We start from the raw sequence: 21,572 nt of genomic DNA on the forward strand, positions 1-21,572 counted from the left end.
AAACAGTTTTCCTGTTACAAATCCCTGGAGCACTTTTAAGAATACCCTTGTCTGTGATGAACGCTCGCCCTTGAGGACAACATACTGGTTTCTGTTCTTCAGGAAGTCATCGAGCCACTCGCATATCTTGGAACCTGTTCCATATGCGTGTACATTCGTCAGTGGTTGCCAGTGTGGAACCATGGCAAATGCTTTTCGGAAATATAGGAATATGGAATCCATCTGTTGCCCTTCATCCATTGCAGGATTTCGTGTGAGAAAAGTGCATGCTGAGTATGGCACAAGTGATGCTTTCTAAAACCATGCTGATTCATTGACAGAAGCTTTTCCTTCTCAAGGAATGTTATTACATTTGAACTGTGAATATGTTAAAGGCTTCTGCAGCAAACGAATGTTAAGAATATTGGTCTGTAATTTCGCTGGTCTATCCTTTTACCCTTTTATATGCAGGAGTTACCTGCTTTTCTTTCCAGTCACTTGGGATTTTGCCCTGGGTGAGAGATTCAGGATAAGGGACCAGTGCTGTAGAGTACTCTTTGTATAAAACCAAATTGGGATTCCATCAGGACCTGGTGACTTATTTGCTTTCAGTTGTTTCTCTAAGCAAGGGATGCTTGTTTCGATGCCCTCCATAAGGGAGTCTGTCTGATGGTCAAATCACAATTTCTACATACGATTTCCTGCATGAACAATTTCTTAATTGAAAAATTTAAAACTTCAGCTTTACGTTTGCTATCTTGTACTGCCATGTCACACTGGTCAATGAGTGAATGTATAGAAGCCTTAGACCCCCTTAGGGATTTTATGTAGGACAAGAATTTTCTTGGGTTCTTTGCGTGATCTTTTGCTAAGGTATGACAGTAGAGTTGTTGTAAGCTTCACACATGGATGTTTTTATAGACACGCGAATTTCTATTAACTTTTGCCTCTGGTCATTTACGCATTGTCTTTTGAACCAAGAGTGCAACAGCCTTTGCTTCTTCAGCATTTTTTTTTTAATTCATGATTGGTCTTTTCCATCCTTAATCCTCATACTCAGCATATACTTATCCAGAATATGATTTACAATCCATTTAAACTTAATCCAAAATTCCTCTATGTCCATCATACTGGAACTAAATGATGTCAATTCTTTGTCTGAGTGGGATTGTAACAGCTGTCTATCTGCTTTTTCTAGCATAAATATTTTCCTAGACTTCTTGATTGATTCAATAACTTTAGTAGCCAAAGCCACTATGATAGCATGGTCACTAATCCCAGCTGTTGTACTGAAGCCATTGATTATGTCATGCCTGTTTGTAGCTACAAGGTCTAAAATATTTCCATTGCATGTGGGCTCTTGAACTAGCTGCTCAAGACAGTATCTGTAAAACATGGTCAAAATAACTTCACAAGACTGTCTGTCTGTACAATAAATCTGTAGACAATGAATCCATAGATGCCTCAATCTATACTCGGTAGGTTAAAGTTGCCTCCAGCTAATATTGCATTACATTAGTATTTGTGCACTGTTGCGCATACACATTCTTTGAACAATTCTAAAACTGTCACGATGGAATCAATTGGCTGGTAAAGCCATCCAACAGTTAACTTGATTTCGCTTACACCTGTTACATGCCACCAGATAACTTCACCATCACACTCAAATTGAACCTCAACAGAAACAATATTTTTTTCAACTGCAATGAAAATGTCCCCTTCTATGGCGTCTTAATCTGTCTTTTTGATATACATTCTGTGAATCGCTATCAGCCAGCTCTTGGTCCTGAGAATAATTTGAGCACAAGAAGTTTCCTGGAAAGCAGTCAATTCGGGAACTTTGTTACAAATACTTCAAGAATTTACTGATAAAATTTTGACAATCAAAGTGTCTTTTCTGTGAACGTGGTCTGATTTTGCTATCTGCAAGTCGTTTGGCGAGTGTTTATCAGAGAACCTCAAACAACTGCCTAGCCTAAAAAAAATCCATGTTCACTTCATAACTACTCTGCTACCAGAGTAGCTGCTTCCTTTTTGTAATGCACCCTTGACCTATCAAGGGAGTCATAAAATTCCCCACCCGATAAAACACAGGTCCAGAAATCTGCAACCAAGACCATCACAGAGTTAACAAAGACTTAGGTTGAGACCCTCCACTTGGCTCCAAACCAAAAGACCCCAATATACATTGATAACAGTGCTGAAAATTGCAAGCTCTGCTTGCACCATGTGCACAAGGCCAGCAGGCTTCACTACCACTGCCAGCTACTAGTACGAACTGAGGATGGTCTCAAAACCTAGGCAACAGGCACTGTGGGTGCCAATGTGAGCCACAACTTGTGAACAAATGCGGAAGAAGACACAAAGTGTCTGGTGTCCCTTCCATATGCTGGGCTGCCCATGGTCAAGATTTCCAAGATATTGGAGAACAGCAACATTAAAACCATTTTCAGCTTATTGGCAAAAATCAAAAATATGCATGGCTAATTGAAAGACAAACTAGGACCACGAACACTGGTGATCTACAGCATCAGTTGTGCAATGGTGTATTTCGCAGTGCCACTCGGAACATGTGAGGAGGATTCGCCTTGGCCAAATGGAAAAATCTGTAGTGACAGAGCACAGCCTCAATGAAGATCGTATTTTTTTGTTTTGAACAGACAGGTGTTGTGCCAGGTAAATAGGTTCTGGGGCTTGATCATCAAAGAGGCAGTGGAGATACAGATCCATGATGATCTTCTCAACTGAAATAGCAGTTTCCAGCTGAGCTCTGCTTGGGATGTAGCACTAGCAAGAATATGTCAAGAGCATTCAGATGTGAAAGTGGCAAAGTCAGCACCCGGACATGCTGCCAGAACCCTCCAACATGCTGGGAGGCCCCCCCCCTCCCCCCCACAGCTGTTTGCGATTCCCAATTTCTCCCCTCCCCTGCCACTGTCCACAGTACCCCTTCCAGAGGCATGTGATTGGTGCAGCCATTGCAGACAAGGCAGAGAAACCTGCAGTCCAGTGTCTATAAAGATGCGAACTGGACATGACCCTAACACTTTACCTGAATGTCATGAGTAGGAAACTTGTCAAAACAGTGCCGCAGAATGACGCCTCTACTCAGCTGGTAGCCCAAGAAGACTTAATCATCAATATGTATAGAGTCATTCAAACTTCATAGTACATAATAAAGACCACAGTTATCTTCAAGACTGTTATGCTGCATCAACAACAGAAGTCACTAATGATGATCTCATTTATTTAGGATAGAACTACCCAGACATTTTAGCAGTAAGAACAATAAAATATTCCTTATGTAATGATGATTCAACAAGAATGGAACAACTAACAAGTCACACATTTATTGTTCACATTTTACCTGCATAATGTGGTATATAAAGATATTTGTGTACTCAAAGGGTCATGCAGAAGTGAACAGTAGAGTGAGGTAACGAGACTCAGAAAAGTGTTTTATTATCTTACACTTGAGCTTATTTTTTCATTAGTACTAGTGACTGCAACCTCCCCCCTACGTTCTGTAATTCTAGTTCAGCAGCCACTGTTGACTTGGAGGTGTAATGTGGACTTTCATTTTAATTCTGCATCACATTGTTGTCATGTTGTCTTTGTATTTTTTGCCCTGCTGGTGACACTTTCATGTAGCCTGCACCGATATTGGCTTGCTGTGAAATTATATAGAACTAGAAACCTACCCGTACTTCACACTGGTAGCACGAAATGTTCATGGCCAGATGACTTATCTGGCATAGCAGCAATAAAAAATGTATACACAATCCTTTCTTGTGAAACAGTCTGTCTATTAATGAAAACCATACAAAAACCCCTACAGTAATTCCTGAGATTAGCCATCACATACAGATAGAAAAATCCAGCAAGGGACGTGCATAAATGAAGTTGAAGCGTATTTTAGTGTAAATATGGGAATGTCTATTTTGAGATTAAAACAGACTAGCAAATAATCTCAATACAATTTGTATTTTTTAAATGTTACAGTTTTGTTTCAAAATGGTGAACAAAACTGAATGTTAACTTTATAAACACGCCAGTTTGTATGAGTTAGCTGCTATGTTACTTAAGTTAAATTCACAGGAATAAGACAAAAAGTCTGTGTATTTGTTGGATTAAGCAGGACGTGGTATTTGTTGTGTATCAGCTCACATACAGTGCCAAAGTAATGTCGAACTTGTATTTGTAGTTCAGTGTTGAATGACCAAAATTTCTAACAAAAATGCGTAAGTAAAATATCAGTCTGGTTGTCGGTGTTATTAAAGGCTGCTGTATTGCTTTCAGTTAGGTTTATACTAGAGACAGATTTCAGCTGAAGGATGGCCTAAGCATATTGGACAAATAGTTAACACCTGTAGTGGATATTACACTAATACTGTGTATCACTACCTAACCTTGATAATGGTCTCAGTTTGGTGAGGAAGAGAGAACACAAGTTTCTTCATGTATGCCATATCCTGTTGAAGCACCTTGCTGATAATTAGATCCCATAAAGCTTACAAATTGTGGGAATGTTCATTGCTGTGTTTTAGTTTCTGTTCCAAATAGTCAAAGACATTTGCTGTGGGATGAAGATCGGGTGATTTAGTGGGCCAGCCAAGGTGTGACAGAATGATTAAGTGTTTGTCAAACCAGGAACATATGTGTGTAGTCCTGTCAACACAGTTGGGGTCACCTTGGAAGATGGGAGTGTTCACAGCATAATCAACGTGAAGATGTAGAACAAGGGCAATGCTTAATTTAGTCACCAGGAATCTTTAAGTGAATATTCTGGTTCATTTTCACTGTTATCCGAATGTGTGGGCCCAAGCTGTGGTACAGAAAGCATGCCCTAAACATCACAGAATCACCCCCTGCTTGAGCTAAACCCTCCACCCATTGCGAGCTAAAAATGGCATTTGGCCATTGATGCAGTCAGTGCCTTGCACCATTGGGAAACAGGCCAAGTTCCTACATCATGGATCACATTATATGCCTCCAGTCAGCTATTTCTGTGTCGTTTGGCTCATTGGAGACATTCATATTTATGTGCTGCTGTGAGCAGTGGCCTTCTGAGAGGTACTCAAATCCAGATGTCCATTGCATACAGTTTCCTTTGCAATATTCACTTGGAAACTGGTTGAAATCGAACTACAGTCACTGACAGCAGCAATTTCTATTGAGGTAGAAACTGATTATCATTGGTAGGGTGTGACATTCATCTTTGGTCCCTGTTGGTTAGGATCTTTTTACAATCACTATTCTTATGTCATGTTACATGGTTGGGAGTGGTACATTGTTCCATGTAGACACAATGGACAGTCTGCATCAATACACCAACAAGATAACTTCATTCACAACATGGTCATGTGCACATCCAAACATGATAGCTGCTTTCTGCTGTTCTGTCCCTTCTCCACATTAACCCATCTTACTACACTGATCCATAAAACCAAATGCCACATAAACAGCTAACTGCCGTGGCATTGCAGTGACATATGTCAGTGACAGAGTGTCACATGATTGCCTGGTACCATTTATACACTATCTGCAGTGCTCCAAAGCAAACGGTGTGTTCCTTTAAGGAATATTTTGTGTGGTGAGCTTATGTACACAAGATTTGAAATCAAGTGCTTCAGTCAACTCCATAAGAAAGATATGCTGTTGACAAAAACAGAAAGTAAATTTGCAGACTACTGATTTAATGATATTTCTGTTACAGTACAATTGCATTTGAATTAAAACCTTGGAAATATTTGGTATACTATTACAATAAAAAGTTACATCTTTCAGCTGTTTTGATTTGTCTCTGTCTCTTCACAAAAAAAACTGCAAACTTGAAACCATACTCTTTCTGTCTTTGTTGTCCACATAACTTTCAGGGAATACACCCCATAGTTCTGGTTTTGTTTTAGCATCATCAGTGAATAACTCCACATCAAAGATGCTATCAATATTGTGGCTATCAGAGATAAGTGTGAACTTGATGGCAGCCATCAGTAGACTTCCACATCATAAAGATGATCAATGACTTTGCATCTGGCTACAGGCAAAAGTAGGTGCAATGAAGCTGCATCCCAGGAAAACCATCACACAACACTTCAGCATATGACTATGATGTGTGTGAATTGTTCAGTGAATTACAGTGTGTGACTAGAACATATTGGCAAAATATGGCCTATGCTTGTGTCCATTTTAATGCTCATGTAAACTGAGTGTGACAGGTTTCAGCAGTGTTTGAGCTGTGATGGATGCCAGTGTGTCTTGAATTGTAGTAAACTAATACACACACACACACACACACACACACACACACACACACATTCATTCTCCTCCACCACCGACACTGATTCTGTAAAATGGTTGCAAGCACTAGAATTCTCTCTCTGTTTAGTGATCTATATTTGCTAATTTCATTAGTCAGACAAGTGTCTTCTATTTTCCTTTGTAATTCATCTGAAAAATATTGCTTTTATGAAAAACTCTAAAAATGCCAATTAGTTGTTATCTTTCAAACATTATTGTGTTAGTACATGCTATGGACAGTTATATTCATACTGAGATGTGACTCTCATAATAAGATGTGAATAATTTTGATAGCACGTTCTTTGCCAGGCAGTTTTTCTCTGTATTCTTGTAGTGTAGTTACATTTTATTTTTCTTGCGATTACTGTGCATAACATTCTGTTTAATTTGCATCTTATATTTGTCATTCTAACTCATTTCTGTATTTGTGCAAGCAGCCAGATGACTTTTTTCTCTCTGCTAGTGACCCATTTTAAAGGTAAAGTAGGACAGGATAAAAAGTGTGTTCTGATTTGTATCAGATAATTTGCAGCTTTAGACTTTCTTGCCTTCTTGTGACATATTGTTCCCTGAGAACTGACTTAATGATATTTTTAAATGTGAATCAGAATAAGTGCTGTTAGTGAAATATACAACACAGAACATTGTAATGATTTTTTTTAATTATGGGTGGATACTTTTTTACCAGTACTGGCTTAGTCAAATATTGTGAACTTTATAATGCAGGAACTGAATGGACCTGTACTTGTTTTCCAAAGCTACTTTTAGTCAGTTTGTTGGTTTAGTCAGTATTAATTAATATCCAGGCAAACAATGTGCATTTTCTATTTTTTAGATTTTTGTGTGTGTGTGTGTGTGTGTGTGTGTGTGTGTGTGTGTGTGTGCGTGCGTGTGTGCACGTGTGCGTGTGCGTGTGTGTGTGTGTGTGTGTGTGTGTGTGTGTGTGTGTGTGTGCATGCGTGCGTGCGTGTATGTATGTGTGTATTTTGTGTCATATATTTTACAATTGTTAAGAAGACTTTGATCAGTCCAGAAGCATGTATCAGTATATGTAGTTTTGGTGTGCTGTAACTCAAGTGAAGCTGTAATTTATTAAAATATGGGAGTGTGCTATAAGTGTTTTTTTATGCTCTGTGCAGTAGAATTATGTCTGTGTTTGTTGGAGCTGGGTGCTCATTTGTCAGAGCTACCAGAAAGTATGCCAGTCAGTATAGATCTGTTATTGTTCTTATTGTTGTTACTGTTACATTGTAGATTGTGTTAGTATTTAGTATGAAACATAAATTTGAAGAATAACATCAGAGTAAATTTTATATTGCAATAGGTTTAATAAAGGGAAATTGCTAAGTGAAGCATGTTGACCGGCCCATTGTGAGTATTGGTAAATTGACATTTTTAAAAATGTTAGAAATATATCGTAATGCACTGTGTGTAGAAATTTTCTGCTAACAAACAGTATCCAAAATGCCAACTAAAGGTAATTTGTTGTGTAAATTGTTTGAAATTACGTTGTATACGTGTCAGTAGTGGCCTGCTATTAATCCCGACATGGTACAGGCACAATCTTCCTTAGTTGTGTACTGTTATGATAAGTGTTGTTTATTTCAACTCTCTTGAGATCATGTTGCATTTACTCACTGCCATTTTAAATTCATACACTTCTTATCATTGCGCCACAACAAGGAAGTTCATAAATTTTTATCTTATTGTGATTCCTCAAAACAGCTCACTACAATTCATATTTTGTCTCATTTTATGGCCCGAATGCTGTTGACATCAGCATCATGCTTCCCAGATTTGTCATAGGAAGGCTTACTTTTTCAAAACAACTACTATGACTTATATTCTCAGTAGTAAAATTTGTCTTTATAATGATGTACTCTGAACCCCTGTTGTCCTCGTTTTGTAGTATAATTTCCATACACTTCACGTGTTATTGCTGTGTCAATGTGGATTTATTCTAGACTATGCTTCATCCAAATTAAAACTTAACATTTCAGTTATTGATAACCTCCCCTAGATGAACACATTTTTCAGAAGTCAACTTGTATTTAAAAAATTGACTTTGTTTTTAATGGCACACTACTCTAATGACAGAGTTATTTTATATTAAACTTCTATCTTTCTCTAAGGGTGATTTTTTGTAAATAAAATATTATGTTCCACCAATTTATGTGCTGTATTTGACTTGCGCCAAGTTGCCCATGATTAAAAGATATTTGTAGCATGGATTGAAACAGCTGTGATGTGAGGTAGAAATTCAATAACTGCTAGTTTTCTATGTTTATTGGTTTCTCAACTCTCCTTTATATCTGCTATATATTTCACTTACCTCCTTCTTTCCAGTTTGTGAAAGAATATTTGTGGGCACAATCATCTTATGTATATTCATGTTGAAAGCATGGCGAATGATGATAGTAGAATATTATCTAGGTAAAATTGTACCTTTAGCTTCAAAGTTCTCTCTTTTTCTGTTTGTCAGTTACTGTTGAAAGGCTACCCAATGGCTGAGTTATTTAGTAGCACAGCACTTGATTTTAAATGATGTGTAAATTTTCATTTTACTGTAAATATGACCTGTAAGCATCCTGTATACGAATGGATGCTGATGCTGCTGCTACTGTTCTTGTTGTCATCATTGTTATTATCATTGTTGTTGTTGTTGTTATTAGTATAGTTGTTGCTGTTACTGCACAGTTTGCATGCAGAATTGAGCTGTGCTGTGTAGTTGCAAGTTTCTTCAGATATGAATCACTGTCTGTAACAAGTATTTCACTCTTCCCAGATGACTTTACATACGGTAGTACTTTTAAACTGTGTCATGAAAAATTTGTCATATTACTTCCTGAGTAAAATTTTATTTGTTTTTTGAATTGTGTACTATGTCTTGTAAAGGAAGTTACTTCATGACATTCAGTCTTCAACTGACTTAAATACTACAACTGACACACGTACTCTACCTTGTTAGACTCCAGATTAATATTGATTATCTTTTTTGGTTCCTTTTCACAGAAACGTGCATTGTGGTTATTGATGCTTTGTTTCTTGTCCAAAATTGCAAGTCGTCATAACCTTCAAATTGAGCTTACCACTACAAGTAAATAATGTTCAGCCTTAATGTTGGTTTTTATCTGCTCTAGCTCTGAGTCATTTATTTTGTGAAAACTCAAGTGCCACAAGGCTGATATTCTGATTTTGTGGAAAATTCATCTTGTGCTCTTATTTGTTCTCACCTGGACATCACTTACAGATTTAAACTTCATGCCCTTATACTTCCTGCTCCCAAAATAAAATGATTATCTTCACCATTTTTCCTATTGAGCAGTAATATTTCTTTGAGAGTACATATATGAAACAATAAATGAATTAAACTTTTTTTTGTTATATAGTCACACATTGTAGTGGTTTTGGCAGTCATTATTTAAGCCAGTCTTGCTGTTTCATTTGCAAAAATGAAGAACAGTTTTGTTTGTAATCTTATGTAGCTTACTTTCATTAGCTGATTAACAGAACAGAAAATTAAAATCCTAGAAGATGAACTATAGTCCAAAGGCCTAAAGAGAGATTGCCTTTTATAACACACTGCTGACCATATACAAATAAAAAAAACACCTTAAGCAAAAGTGGAAATACTGTCACATACAACTGAGTTTTAGAAGTAATCCATACAGTGATACTACTTTCGTGTTTGCTTTGCTCATACATACATACAACAACAACAACAACAACAACAACAACACACACACACACACACACACACACACACACACACACACATGGGATAGCAGTCACTTCTCAGCATGACAGGCAGTAACTATGACTGATTGTTAAACAAATTGGGAACAAGTAAATTACTGAAGCTTTTAAATCAGTGGCTGTGCTACTTTCACTTCTGTGCAGAGAAGTGCAAAGTTTGTCTGGTGGCATTTATTTCATTCCTGCAAAATTTAAGAGAAATGGATTTAAAACTTTAATATTACCAAAATGCACAAATTATTTGTAACATTGAGAAGGTTGTATATAAGGCAGTGCAAGTGTTAGGAAACTGATATAAGGTGAGTTTCACTGAGAAAAAGTAAAAGCATTGATGTAAATACATTTGCACTGTTGTTCTGCCCTAAAGTATAGAAATAGAGAATAAAGAATCCAGGAACCAGGTGCACTGCTAAAAAGTTAGTGTTAATGTGGTCAGTCATATGCTTCATCCAACTTTTAAGAGCATCGAAAAGATTGTTATCTTTGGATACCTTATACAACTTGTGAGGTACTTCATAGTTTCACAGTGCTGTTGTAGTCAATTGTAAAATGAAAGTTATTATGTAGAAATTCCCACTTTCCGATAAACTTGCTTGTCTTGCCACAAGAGAAACAGAGATTTGAAACCCACTGGAATGAAATGAATGTATGTATGTATGTAAACTAAATACAATGTAAATTCCATGTAACTATTAATATCATAGCTAAAAGCTTCAAATAAACCTTTCTAGTAACAACGTCATTTTAATAAAATCAGAGTATACTCATATGGTATAAGTGATCATTACTGAAAACAGCCATTCACAGATACTTTGTGCAAGACAAAAGCCAGAATTTTTCACACAAACTGATATCTTTACTTTCCCCTTTTTATAAGACCCTGCCCCTACCCCTAAGTTCTAAAATAAAGGAAGGTGTAAAGGCCACAAAAGCAATATCTGATAGTAGAGCATAAATACTGAATAATTTGCTTTTAATCTGATTTTGTGGGACCATTATGCGACACGTGTGTCAAAATGGCATGAAATTAGTGTTACACTAGCTTCAGTGCAGGTGGGGTTAATGTAAATGCCTTTTATATAATGTTGTAACTATAATGTTTAACTGCAGTAATTTTAACACTGAGAATTGTTGGTAAATACTGCTAATAGCCCTTCACAATGTATATGAGATACATTTCTCTATTATTTGTGTCTCACAAGCTTGACAATTTCACATTTTTAGAATGATAAGTTTTATATTTGCACAGTAATTTGTTTTCATAGTTGTTATGTGCTGTCTTCCATTCAATCAGACATTATTCACATAAGCAGGAAACTCCTCTTGAATTCTCAAAACTTTTTTATGCTTTTTCCTCACAGTGTCATTGATGAAACTAAATTTTGATAGTAGGAAGCAGTGGGCATTTTTGAAACTTGAGTGTTTCCGAGTAAGATTTCGACTGTAACTATAGTTCTTGTTATCATGCTTGTTGATAGGTGTGTGTTATTCTGCTGGTTTATCTTCATGATCAAAATTATACACAAAATTGATGGTTTTCAATATGGTTATTATAGTTGTAAAGAAAACCTATCTGCCTAATACATTCAGATACTGTAATCTTGAAAACTGATGATCTAAGATTGTAATGATTCAATATACTAACTGTGAAAGAGATTATATAGGCTAAGAATTTTCTGATATTATTTCTCTGAAAGGGTAATTATATAAAAGCCAATTGTAGCCATTTGCAAATATGTTGAACATGTACCTGTTTCTTTTGTGAATTTTCTTTCTGTGTTATACCTACTTATATTTTCTATGATCAATAAGTAATTGATTAAAAATAATAACTGTTGCATATTGTAAAAGCTGTATGCCATCAGTGTCATGTTAACCCTTTCATGCAATAAATTTAAAAATCAATTGCAGTTATCATACATTTGTGTTCTATATTTTCATTTAACTTATAAAATTTATAAGAATATTACAGAAGTGACACTATGTGAGAAAATAAGTGCTGACTATAATGTAGCTCTTGGCCTATTTTCTTTCTATTAGCTAATGTGTTCAGTAGCTGTTACCATACCCCACACGCGCCCACACACACACACACACACACACACACACAGGAAGAGTCATCTTCTTCAAGGAGCAGCCAAATTATGTGTTTTTAACTACACCTCTAGAAAAAATAACTTATTTATTCATAAGTCGAAAATACATTTTACATTTCTTATAAACAGAAATTACTCCATGCTTCTGCAACATAAAATGATATGGTCTTTGAGGTATTATCACATTATGGTTTTCTCTCTCATTTCATATCATGTCTATGCTGCATGTATTTGTTTTTCTTTATATTGCTCTGCAGATATGAAATTTTTCATTAAAAAAAATTGAAGGTGCTCTCAGTTTCAGGTCACACAATGTAGCCAGTTTGTGTTTTACCTAACCATATTGTTTAGGGCACATTCATTAACTTATTAAATTAAGAGCTTTCTAAGAAGGAAGAGATTGTGTTAATGTAGTAGAAGTTCATAAGGAAGTGTGTTGGTCATTAACACTTGTGCAAAGTTTGACATATTATACAAAAAACTGATTTTCATTGTGTGTGTGTGTGTGTGTGTGTGTGTGTGTGGTGTCAAACATGAGCTCTCATTTTAGGAATATATTACATACAAAAGAAAGTAAACTTCAGTACAAAATACCATACCTGCTTGCTATGATCCTAGAACCTTCTGTTAGCTTAGCAGAAACAGTGAAAAACATATTATAGTATGCTTATCACTAAAGTTTGTCATTAGAGCATTTTATTTTTTGAGAAAATTATGTATATTTACATTGTCACTTGTGCTCACCCTTTCTTGATATGTCTTTCTTGTTGCTGTTGAGAGTGGATTATTTCATGTTCTCTCCATGGTTCACGAACCATAGACTGTCACTATGCATGCATTTACCATGTTTTGTTGTCACCATTTTCTTTCCTTGTTACTGGTCATACAACATAGCAACATTCCAACAGTTGGCGTCTTTTAAAAAGTTTACCACTTGTGTTGGTGATATCTCCATGGTCTTCCAAAAACTGTAATCTAATCTTCCATCATTATTGTTCCTTTAACACTTCATACTTAATTTATTTGGATCATTTATAGAAATGTATGAGCATTAGTCAGATATAATAAAGGCTCGTAATTATATTGCCTGCTTGCTTTGCCATCTGTTGCAGTAGTAGTGGTTGGTTAGATGGTGAAAGAGAATAATATGGTGATGGCTACAATTATGCTGCAGATATTCTTATTAAAACCGAATCCAGTGTATATTCAAACCCTCTCATGTGTTAATACTGCAATAAGTACTTGCAAAATACTGGTTATTATCTTTGTGATCTTAATTTAATTTTAACTATACTTGCATTGGCAACAAATCTATTTTCATTACTTCAAACATTGACCAAACATACAGGTAGAACCAGTGGGCAGATGAAATTTTTTACTGTCACAAGTATTATACATTCTTAGTTTTTTATTTGTGTGTAAAAGATAATTATGTAATGAAAATTCAACTTCCTCATAGAAGTGACACCTCCAGCTTAGAATATTTTAAGTGCTGTTTCTGCAGTCATTTTATTGCTTTAGTTTGTGTATTTGCATTACAGATCAAAGACGCAAATAACTGTATGCGGAAAGATGGGGTATGGGGGGAGGAGAGAGTCACATGACTGGATTAGAAATGGCTTCAGTCTTTCAGTTCTCATATGAACTTGTTCTACTGAAAACCGTAGGTTCAGTACCAAATTGTATTTGGTTTCTTCAAGCTGCTTACATACTTTAAGTTGCACCATTTTGATAAACAGATGCGTATTATAGTACTGCGTGCATCTACAGCTAATTTAAATATTTTCATTTTCATCAGTCTTTAATGTCTCATAAAAAAAAGAAATTGGGGGCAAAAATTAAATTTTTGCTGGATGTATGTGAAGCTTGTAGCTATTTAAATTCTAACTTGTTTTTCTTTTGACATTTCAGACTCACCTGTAAGACAGGGTGCATCATCCACAGTGCAGGGGTTATGAAAGGAAATGTTCTTTCTTGCATTTTCTGTCTTTGTGGTCTGTGTCTCATTCCCAAGTCAAAACTTGTGCAGTTTGTGCAAGTATATTTGCAAATAAGTTCCTGTGAAGTTTCATGCTCTTCCCACTAAGATTGAAATTATAGCTTATGTTACCATAATATGTAAGCATAGAATAACTGTGCATAAGAGTGCGCAGTTGATTAAGTATATTGTATTTCATATAAATTTCTTGCACTGCAGTTTATTGTAGATAAGAATTTATTTTTATAATTCTTAAATAATGAAAAGGAAAATTAAGTTACCAGTATTAGTCTCATGATGTCTATGAAACCTCCAAGAAGTAAATGTTATAAAGTTTGCGTGTGTCCACTTTTACTAACTTTTTTTGCAACTGCCTCGTTGCATTTTATGCTGAAACTCAAAAAGCATTCTCAAGATAATATTAATTAAAGCTAGGATAAAGCAGGTATGTTCTCATAAGCTGAAATATTGGTCACAAGTTAGTTTATTCTTTAAAAATAAGTGAAACATATTTTCACTGTCTGGATGCTAAATTGACTATTTTATTAGAATCTCAGACCACAATGGGTAAAGCAGAAGAGATGTAATGACTGAGTGTAAGCCACAATCATTGCATGATCAGTTTGTTCTCTCCATTAAATTTTAGTGATGGCAGACAAATGTAACAGGCCTTCAAAAATTCAAAGCAAAGTACAAAATCAGCTTTCTTATTTCATTTAGATGACTGTCAGGTGAGTGGTGGCTTGCAGTGTGTGATAAAATATATCTTGTCATGTGAATGTAAGTTAAGAAAACATTCCATTATTGTGATTTTTCTTTCAAATAGTAATATGCTGAATAGATTTGTTATTTAGTGTTTTATGTCTGTATATCTGTGTGTGTGTGTGTGTGTGTGTGTGTGTGTGTGTGTGTGTGTGTGTGATGTTCATATGACAGTTATTTATTACAAATCTTTGTGCACACATACACACTACCAATCTGACATTACACACTATGGCTTGGAAGCGAGTAATTATATGTATAAGTATGTGTTTGGAAACACAATTTAATGTTTTCAAAATACAAATTTGTGAGACAATATACATTTTCTTGTTTTTATAGTGTTACCGTCAGTGTTGTCCAAAACTTTGCAAATACCTTCCATTTTGAGAAACTCATTTCTGTTACCAGTTACAAATGAATGTCACAAGGAAGTAATCAGTAACGTTTTGAAGAATGAAGTATTGTATACTATAGTCCAAGTATAGTGATCTTGTAAGTATGCATATATGATCATTGCACTTCCAAAACACTTACTTCATTATTGTGATTTTCAATAATGACCTAATTTTTATACCCGTTCTTTAGGCACATATCTGCCTTTCATGCACATCCTCTTCTAATGGTATGTGTGCATTATGAACATCTATTTTTCAGGACACCATTGTGTTAATTTTCACTGCTATACTTGGGCTCTGTTACCATTGTAACAAGTTACATTTAAAGTTTTATGAGTGTTTGCAGATTTTATAGAAAGTCTTGTGTATGAGTTAGAGCAACATTCAAGCTACTTTTGCTATAGAAAATAATCAGCTCATGTTACTAGCACTATGTTACCACATAATATGCTTAAGTGTTCCCCTAAAAGACAATATCTTCAGTGGCAAATGATGGGACTTAATATTGAGTTACAAAGGCAACAGATTTACAAAACAGTTATAAAGGCAACAGATTTACAGAATAGCTAAAAACAGTACTCATCAACTGCATAGTTTTTGTGTTAGATTAAATTTGGTGACAGTGAGAATGCCATATTAACTAAAAATAAATTATCGTTTAATAGCAATTGAATCAAGTTCGTGTGCATCATGATGTGGGTAAAGCAGTTACTGTTGTTAAAATTTATGTTTTAAGCATGTACATGGGTGATGTGAATGTGCAGCAGATCATATAAAAAACAATGACACCATAAAAATGTTAAGAAGTTAATAACACTTCCCAAGTTTTGGAAGTTTCAAATAACTACAAAATTTGGTCTGCTAATGTACTATGACTTCTAGCTTCTAGTAGTCTGGCATTTTGCTCCTAGTGAGAGTCTCTCTCTCAGCTGACAGGGGAAGGTAGAGTGGGGGAGGGGAGGGGGTAGAGAATGAAATTTGTCACATCCATGGATTTTGATAAGCCACAACAGTGCCTAGATCATTCTAACTGGCAAGCATCAGAGGGAACTTGGCCAGTCTTTGCTGTGTAAGGATTAGAATACAGGGTTTACAAGCTGAGGTTGGTGAGCAATACTCGTCTTCCTTAATGATAAACTCTTGCCGTCAACCACCATGCAATGCACTGGTTTTCTACTTTCCAGTGGGTTGGATGGCTGTAGAAACAAAATAGTCACTAACCAATAACTTCTGGGGCACCTCTCATATTACAGATATATTAGACTTCTGGAGGTGATGTGAGACTCTCGATCATCCTTTATTTTCCTAGCTGCTTGTGGGACATCACTGAATCCTACAGTAGTCACAATCACTCCCAGCAGGTTGAGTCAACCACTGAGTGAGGTAGCACAGTGGTTAGTACACTAAACTCACATTCAGGGCGATGGCAGTTCAAATCCCCATCCAGCCATCATGCTTTAAGTTTTACGTGATTTCCCTAAATTGCTAAGGCAAATTTTGGAGTCGTTCCTTTGAATGGGCATGGCTGAGTTCCTTCACTATCCTTGCTTAGAGTGAGCTTATGCTCGCTGACATCAGTCTCGATGGGGTGTTAAACAATAATATTCCTTCCTTCCTTCTTTGCTTCCTGGAGTAGGCCTCTGGACAGTAATAATACCCAAACAAACAAAGAATCTTCATGTGACTACTTCATCAAAGAATTCATTCAAATATAGTGGAAATAATTGTAATAATTGCCCACATATTGTGGTAAATGATATTTTCATTGTGGTCAAAACAGAAGAAGGAACTTGAGAGAAACTATCATCTTTCTATATCTATTAAAAATAGAAAGTGTTGCAGGATCACTGAAATCAATCAAGAGGCTATGTAATTCTAAGTTCCTATTTGAGATAGCAAGCTCTTCAGTAAGGAAGTTGTTAAGTGCCGTTTAACTTGAAGAAGACTATGCCACAAGTAAACTGTGCAACATAATTAAAGGATCACTTTTTCAAAACCCCATAATTCCCCACCCATTGTGATGCGTCAGTTTAAAATTTGGATCAAAGATGCACACAACCATGTTCTGTAATAGTGCAAAGGTGTGGCACCTCTGCGGCATCACCCTCAGGCTCAACGATGCTTCAAACAACAAGGTGTCAACATATGCAAAAAAAGGCCACAGCTCAGAAATTCAAGTGATGTGTAATGTGCATTAACGATGTCACATTGGTATCAAATTTCACTACGGTTCTGTCCAATGCCACAGTGGACATTGCATGATGGGAAAGTCATTGCACGCCCTCTTACCCATCCACATTTTGCCCCTTCTCTTGACACCTGTGCGATGGAAATCAGAACTGTGATGCCTAGCATCGAAATCGTACAGTTTTTGTATGAGTGGCCACAAAAAATATTCCAGCCTCACCACCACTCAGAATCGGCATGAAAAGGCCACAGGGAGTGCCGTAAAGGGCATCAATGAAACCACCCCTTTCCCTAGGTCATTGATTCCCATACATTTTGCAGTTGAAAATGACAGTTTACAGTGTGATGAGCAACAGAAAGACATCACTCACAATCTTTGACACTGGTGACACTCACGGGCATTTCATTGCACCCATTTGGAATGCACTGTGGCTGCAAATTTTGCTCTCGTGTACAGGTTAGAACCAGTAGGGACTGAAGCAGAAAAGGGGGCTTACGCTTTTTAAGCACTCTCACTTTGTGTCACCCTGTGGTGTGATCACATGGGTGTGCGACATGGACACGTGTGAATAAAATGGCAAAAGGCCCCTCTAACCCCCCCCCCCCCCCACCCATTCCCCATTTGACAGAATCATCAGTGGCACCCGCCCACCTTTATTGAGATTTTTTACAGACAGAACCTCTTATGAAGTCGTAGGCGCTTGCAGACTGGAAACCACGTTGGCACACTCAAATTCCAGATGGCATACTATCGAGCGCTGGAGCATCAGATTGGTGGTGAAAGAACAGCAGTGAAACCTGCCTGCAGGCATTTGAGACTCTCATTGTGGCTTCTGTCTGTACAGGTAATTTTTAAAATTCTCAATAAAGGTGGGTGGGTGCCACCGAAGGTTACGCCAAACTGAGGGGTGTTAGGGGGATGCTTTGCTATTTTATTCAAGCACATGTTGCATCCGCCTGTGGTCACACCATAGAACAACACAAAGTAGCAGTACTGTTTCAGATCACCTTCAAAGTTTATTGAATGGTTTTGAATGGTCCCTAGTGGTTTCAACCTGTACATTAGAGCAAAAAATAGTGATCATTAGTGGTCACACTGCTCTCCAAATGGGTATGATCACATTCAACAGGGGTGCAACCCCATTGTATCCTTAGAGATGGTTTGAAATGCCCGAGGGTTTCACCAGTGTCAAAGGTTGTGAAGAACATCTTCCTGTCACTCATCAGACTGCAAACTGTCATTTTCAACTGTGAAATGTGTGGGAATCAATGCCCCAGGGAAAGGGGTGGTTTAATTGACACCCTTTATGTCACCCCCTGTGACCTTTTTATACCATTCTGAGTGTCAATGTGTCTGGAATGTTTTTCCGGGCAGCTCATAAGAAAACTGCATTATTTCAGTGCTGGGAGCCACAGTTCTGATCCCCATCACAGAGGGGTGAAATGTAGGCAAAAGGGGGTGTGATGACCTTCGCATTGTGTGACATGTCCACTGTGGCACTGGGCAGAATTGTGGTGAAATTTGATGCGAACATGACATCATTAACCCTCATTACATGTCACATGAACTTCTGAGCTGTGGCCTTTCTTTCACATATGTTAACTCATTGCTGTTTGAAGCATCATCAAGCATGAGAGTGACATCACAGGGTGCCAAGCTCTTGCATCATTACAGAGTAAGGTTGTATGCACCTTTGAGCCAAATTTCAAACTTCACCATGGCAATGTGTGTGAATTATGAGGTTTCAAAAAAGTGATCCTATATATATATATATATATATATGCGAAGGTGTAGGCAGCTGTAGGGACATATTGCATCTGGACTGAATGAAGCTGCAACAGGAAGGGAAAGATGATCTAATGTGCTGATTCCATTGTCAACATTTGGGAACATAGCAATAGTGTGCAGAGGTAAGATGAAGTTCATTAGATGTCGAGCCGCCTACAAATCAGTTATTCAGTGCATTGCTTTGTCCACATGTATTAATTACCCAAGAAAGCACCTAGTTTGGAGTATAGAATGTCTGATGTTCATTGAAGAGACGAAGTTACAAGCGATTACGAGTGTGCAATGTATCCCATCCTCTAGGATGAAAAAGGTGTTAAAGCCAATCTGCTACTTTCCTAAAGCCTTTCATATCAACAACGAAGTCTGTTGTTACAAAGACCAGTGTTGGTTTGCATACTTTAGGTTTCAGTTAATAAAAATACTACAACCAGTAAGTATGCATAGATTGGGAGCCAGTGGTGGTGCTAGAGTGTGTTGTTAGGTGGTGTGTGTGTGTGTGTGTGTGTGTGTGTGTGTGTGTGTGTGTGTGTGTGTAGCAGCAGTGAAGAAACATTGGACATGTGTCCAATGTTTTTCAGTGAGTAGGTTCCACCTCTGAAGTGAATTTCTGAGAGGTGTGCATAATACTCATCTATGGTGGTCATAACCTCTTCATGAAGCTCCAAATATTTTTCCGCTGTAAATGTCTTTAGATATATGAATAAGTGTAAATTGAAAGGCACCCTGTCTGATAGACAGGACTGATATTCCAACATTTTGTCCTTCATACTCATCAGATTTACCATTGCCTAATCACCTTTCATTGTCCTGATGGAACTGCCGCCTACCCCAACCCTTTGCAGTCCAGGTGAGACACCTGGTCCTGAAGAATAACATAGCTTGGCAGTTATTATTTTACTGTTTAGTAGATTAACAATTACATACATTACCTTTGCTTCTCACAATACACTGGCTATTAATATTTTATAGCTGATAAAATTAACTTCCCTCATTTTAATTAATGTTCACTGGCTTCCATGTACAGTTTTCATTGCTGTTTTACTGGCCTGAAGTACTGAAAATATGTCTCATCCATACTAACATTTCAGTGTATGATGTTGGCTTGATTGGTTGTAAAAGTGTCTGAACATTGCTGAGCAGTTAGTTTTCACAAGTACTCTTGGTCAGCATTTAAAAATTGTAACACTTATCTAAGGGAATTAAGAGTTTATGGCCACTATAGGTGAGTATTATGCACAACTCCTGGGACATGAAACCCTAATCTTCCTATCTTCTAGTAATAACCTGTCTCTTGTTTTACATTTATAAGGCCAATTTAGTTCTTGTTGCTGTAGGTATGATAGTACAGTCCAAAAGAAAATGGAATGGTAAACAGCACTTTCATTGAAACAGATGAAATTGTTATATGCTTATTGTATGCCATTTGCAAGTGTAATTTGAAATGGGTACTCTGTTAAACTTTCCTCAAATCTAAGCCCACACATGTTCATGTGCAAGCACGTAGAGCAATATTTGTCCAGAGCTGTTTGTATAAACAGCTATGTTGAAGTTGTAGCAGTGGCCTCGGCTTCAGGGCTGGAGCAGGTGCACTAAAATGAGGCATGACTGGTGTTTGCTGTGGCTGTTGGGACAGTACAACTTCGATCACCTTACTTGAGAGGTAGCGGTGATTGTCATCCTTGCCTCCTGTATCAATATGTGGCCACCCTTGCTGTCTTTGTATCACCACCACCACCACCACCACCACCACCACCACCCCTCCCAACCACCCCATTCTAATTTGTACCAGCTGTTGTAAGGGGCAATGAAAGGGCGGATCTTGTCTACACCTCTACTTGGGAGAGATCTATTTCATCAGCTCCAGTGTTTTATATGTGCTCTGCCCCAGTGTTTTATATGTGCTCTGTTGCTTATTGGATTGAGGACTATTGGCACCCACTTCTGCTGGTAATGTGAGGGTACTGTATTAGTTCTGCTGAGCTCAAGTGTGACCAATGTATAAGAAAGAGCAGCTGCAATTTGGTTGGGAAAATCTGAAGCTTTCAGGTGGGGTCAGATGTGTTGCCTCTTGGTTGGCAAGCTGTTGTCTGCTGTGTCTGTACATGAGGTGGCTAGGGGCCTGTTGAGCCTACAGCTCCCTGTCACATATGCAGGGACAGCCCTGACCACTGTTGCTGGAGTGATGCATATTGAGCCTTCTCTGTGTTTCTGTTAGCAGCAGCCGGAACAGAACTGATGTTGCTGTTAAATGCTGTCTGTAGCAGGGCTCTACTGTTCCCCTTTTGGAGGAGGTTGACATTGGCTCCTACCAATGGTTTGTGGGTGTTTGT

General features: G+C 37.4%; 1 protein-coding gene across 3 annotated transcripts in view; it reads left to right on the top strand.

Annotated features, from left to right (window-relative positions):
• Positions 1 to 15,193, top strand: part of LOC124555023 (phosphatidylinositol 4-phosphate 5-kinase type-1 alpha) — a 319,011-nt gene extending 303,818 nt beyond the window's left edge. Inside the window, exon 18 of one of the 3 annotated variants that reach the window (XM_047128774.1) lies at positions 14,043 to 15,193. In XM_047128774.1, the coding sequence (XP_046984730.1) occupies positions 14,043 to 14,054 (12 nt within the window). In that variant the 3' untranslated portion in view covers positions 14,055 to 15,193. Of the gene's footprint in view, positions 1 to 5,888; positions 6,622 to 6,716; positions 7,177 to 14,042 lie in introns of those variants that run through there. The other 2 variants (XM_047128773.1, XM_047128775.1) reach the window with 2 other exon arrangements.
• The last annotated feature ends 6,379 nt before the right edge of the window (positions 15,194 to 21,572 follow it).

The sequence above is a fragment of the Schistocerca americana genome, chromosome X (assembly GCF_021461395.2).
Source record: "Schistocerca americana isolate TAMUIC-IGC-003095 chromosome X, iqSchAmer2.1, whole genome shotgun sequence".
NCBI lineage: Eukaryota > Metazoa > Arthropoda > Insecta > Orthoptera > Acrididae > Schistocerca > Schistocerca americana.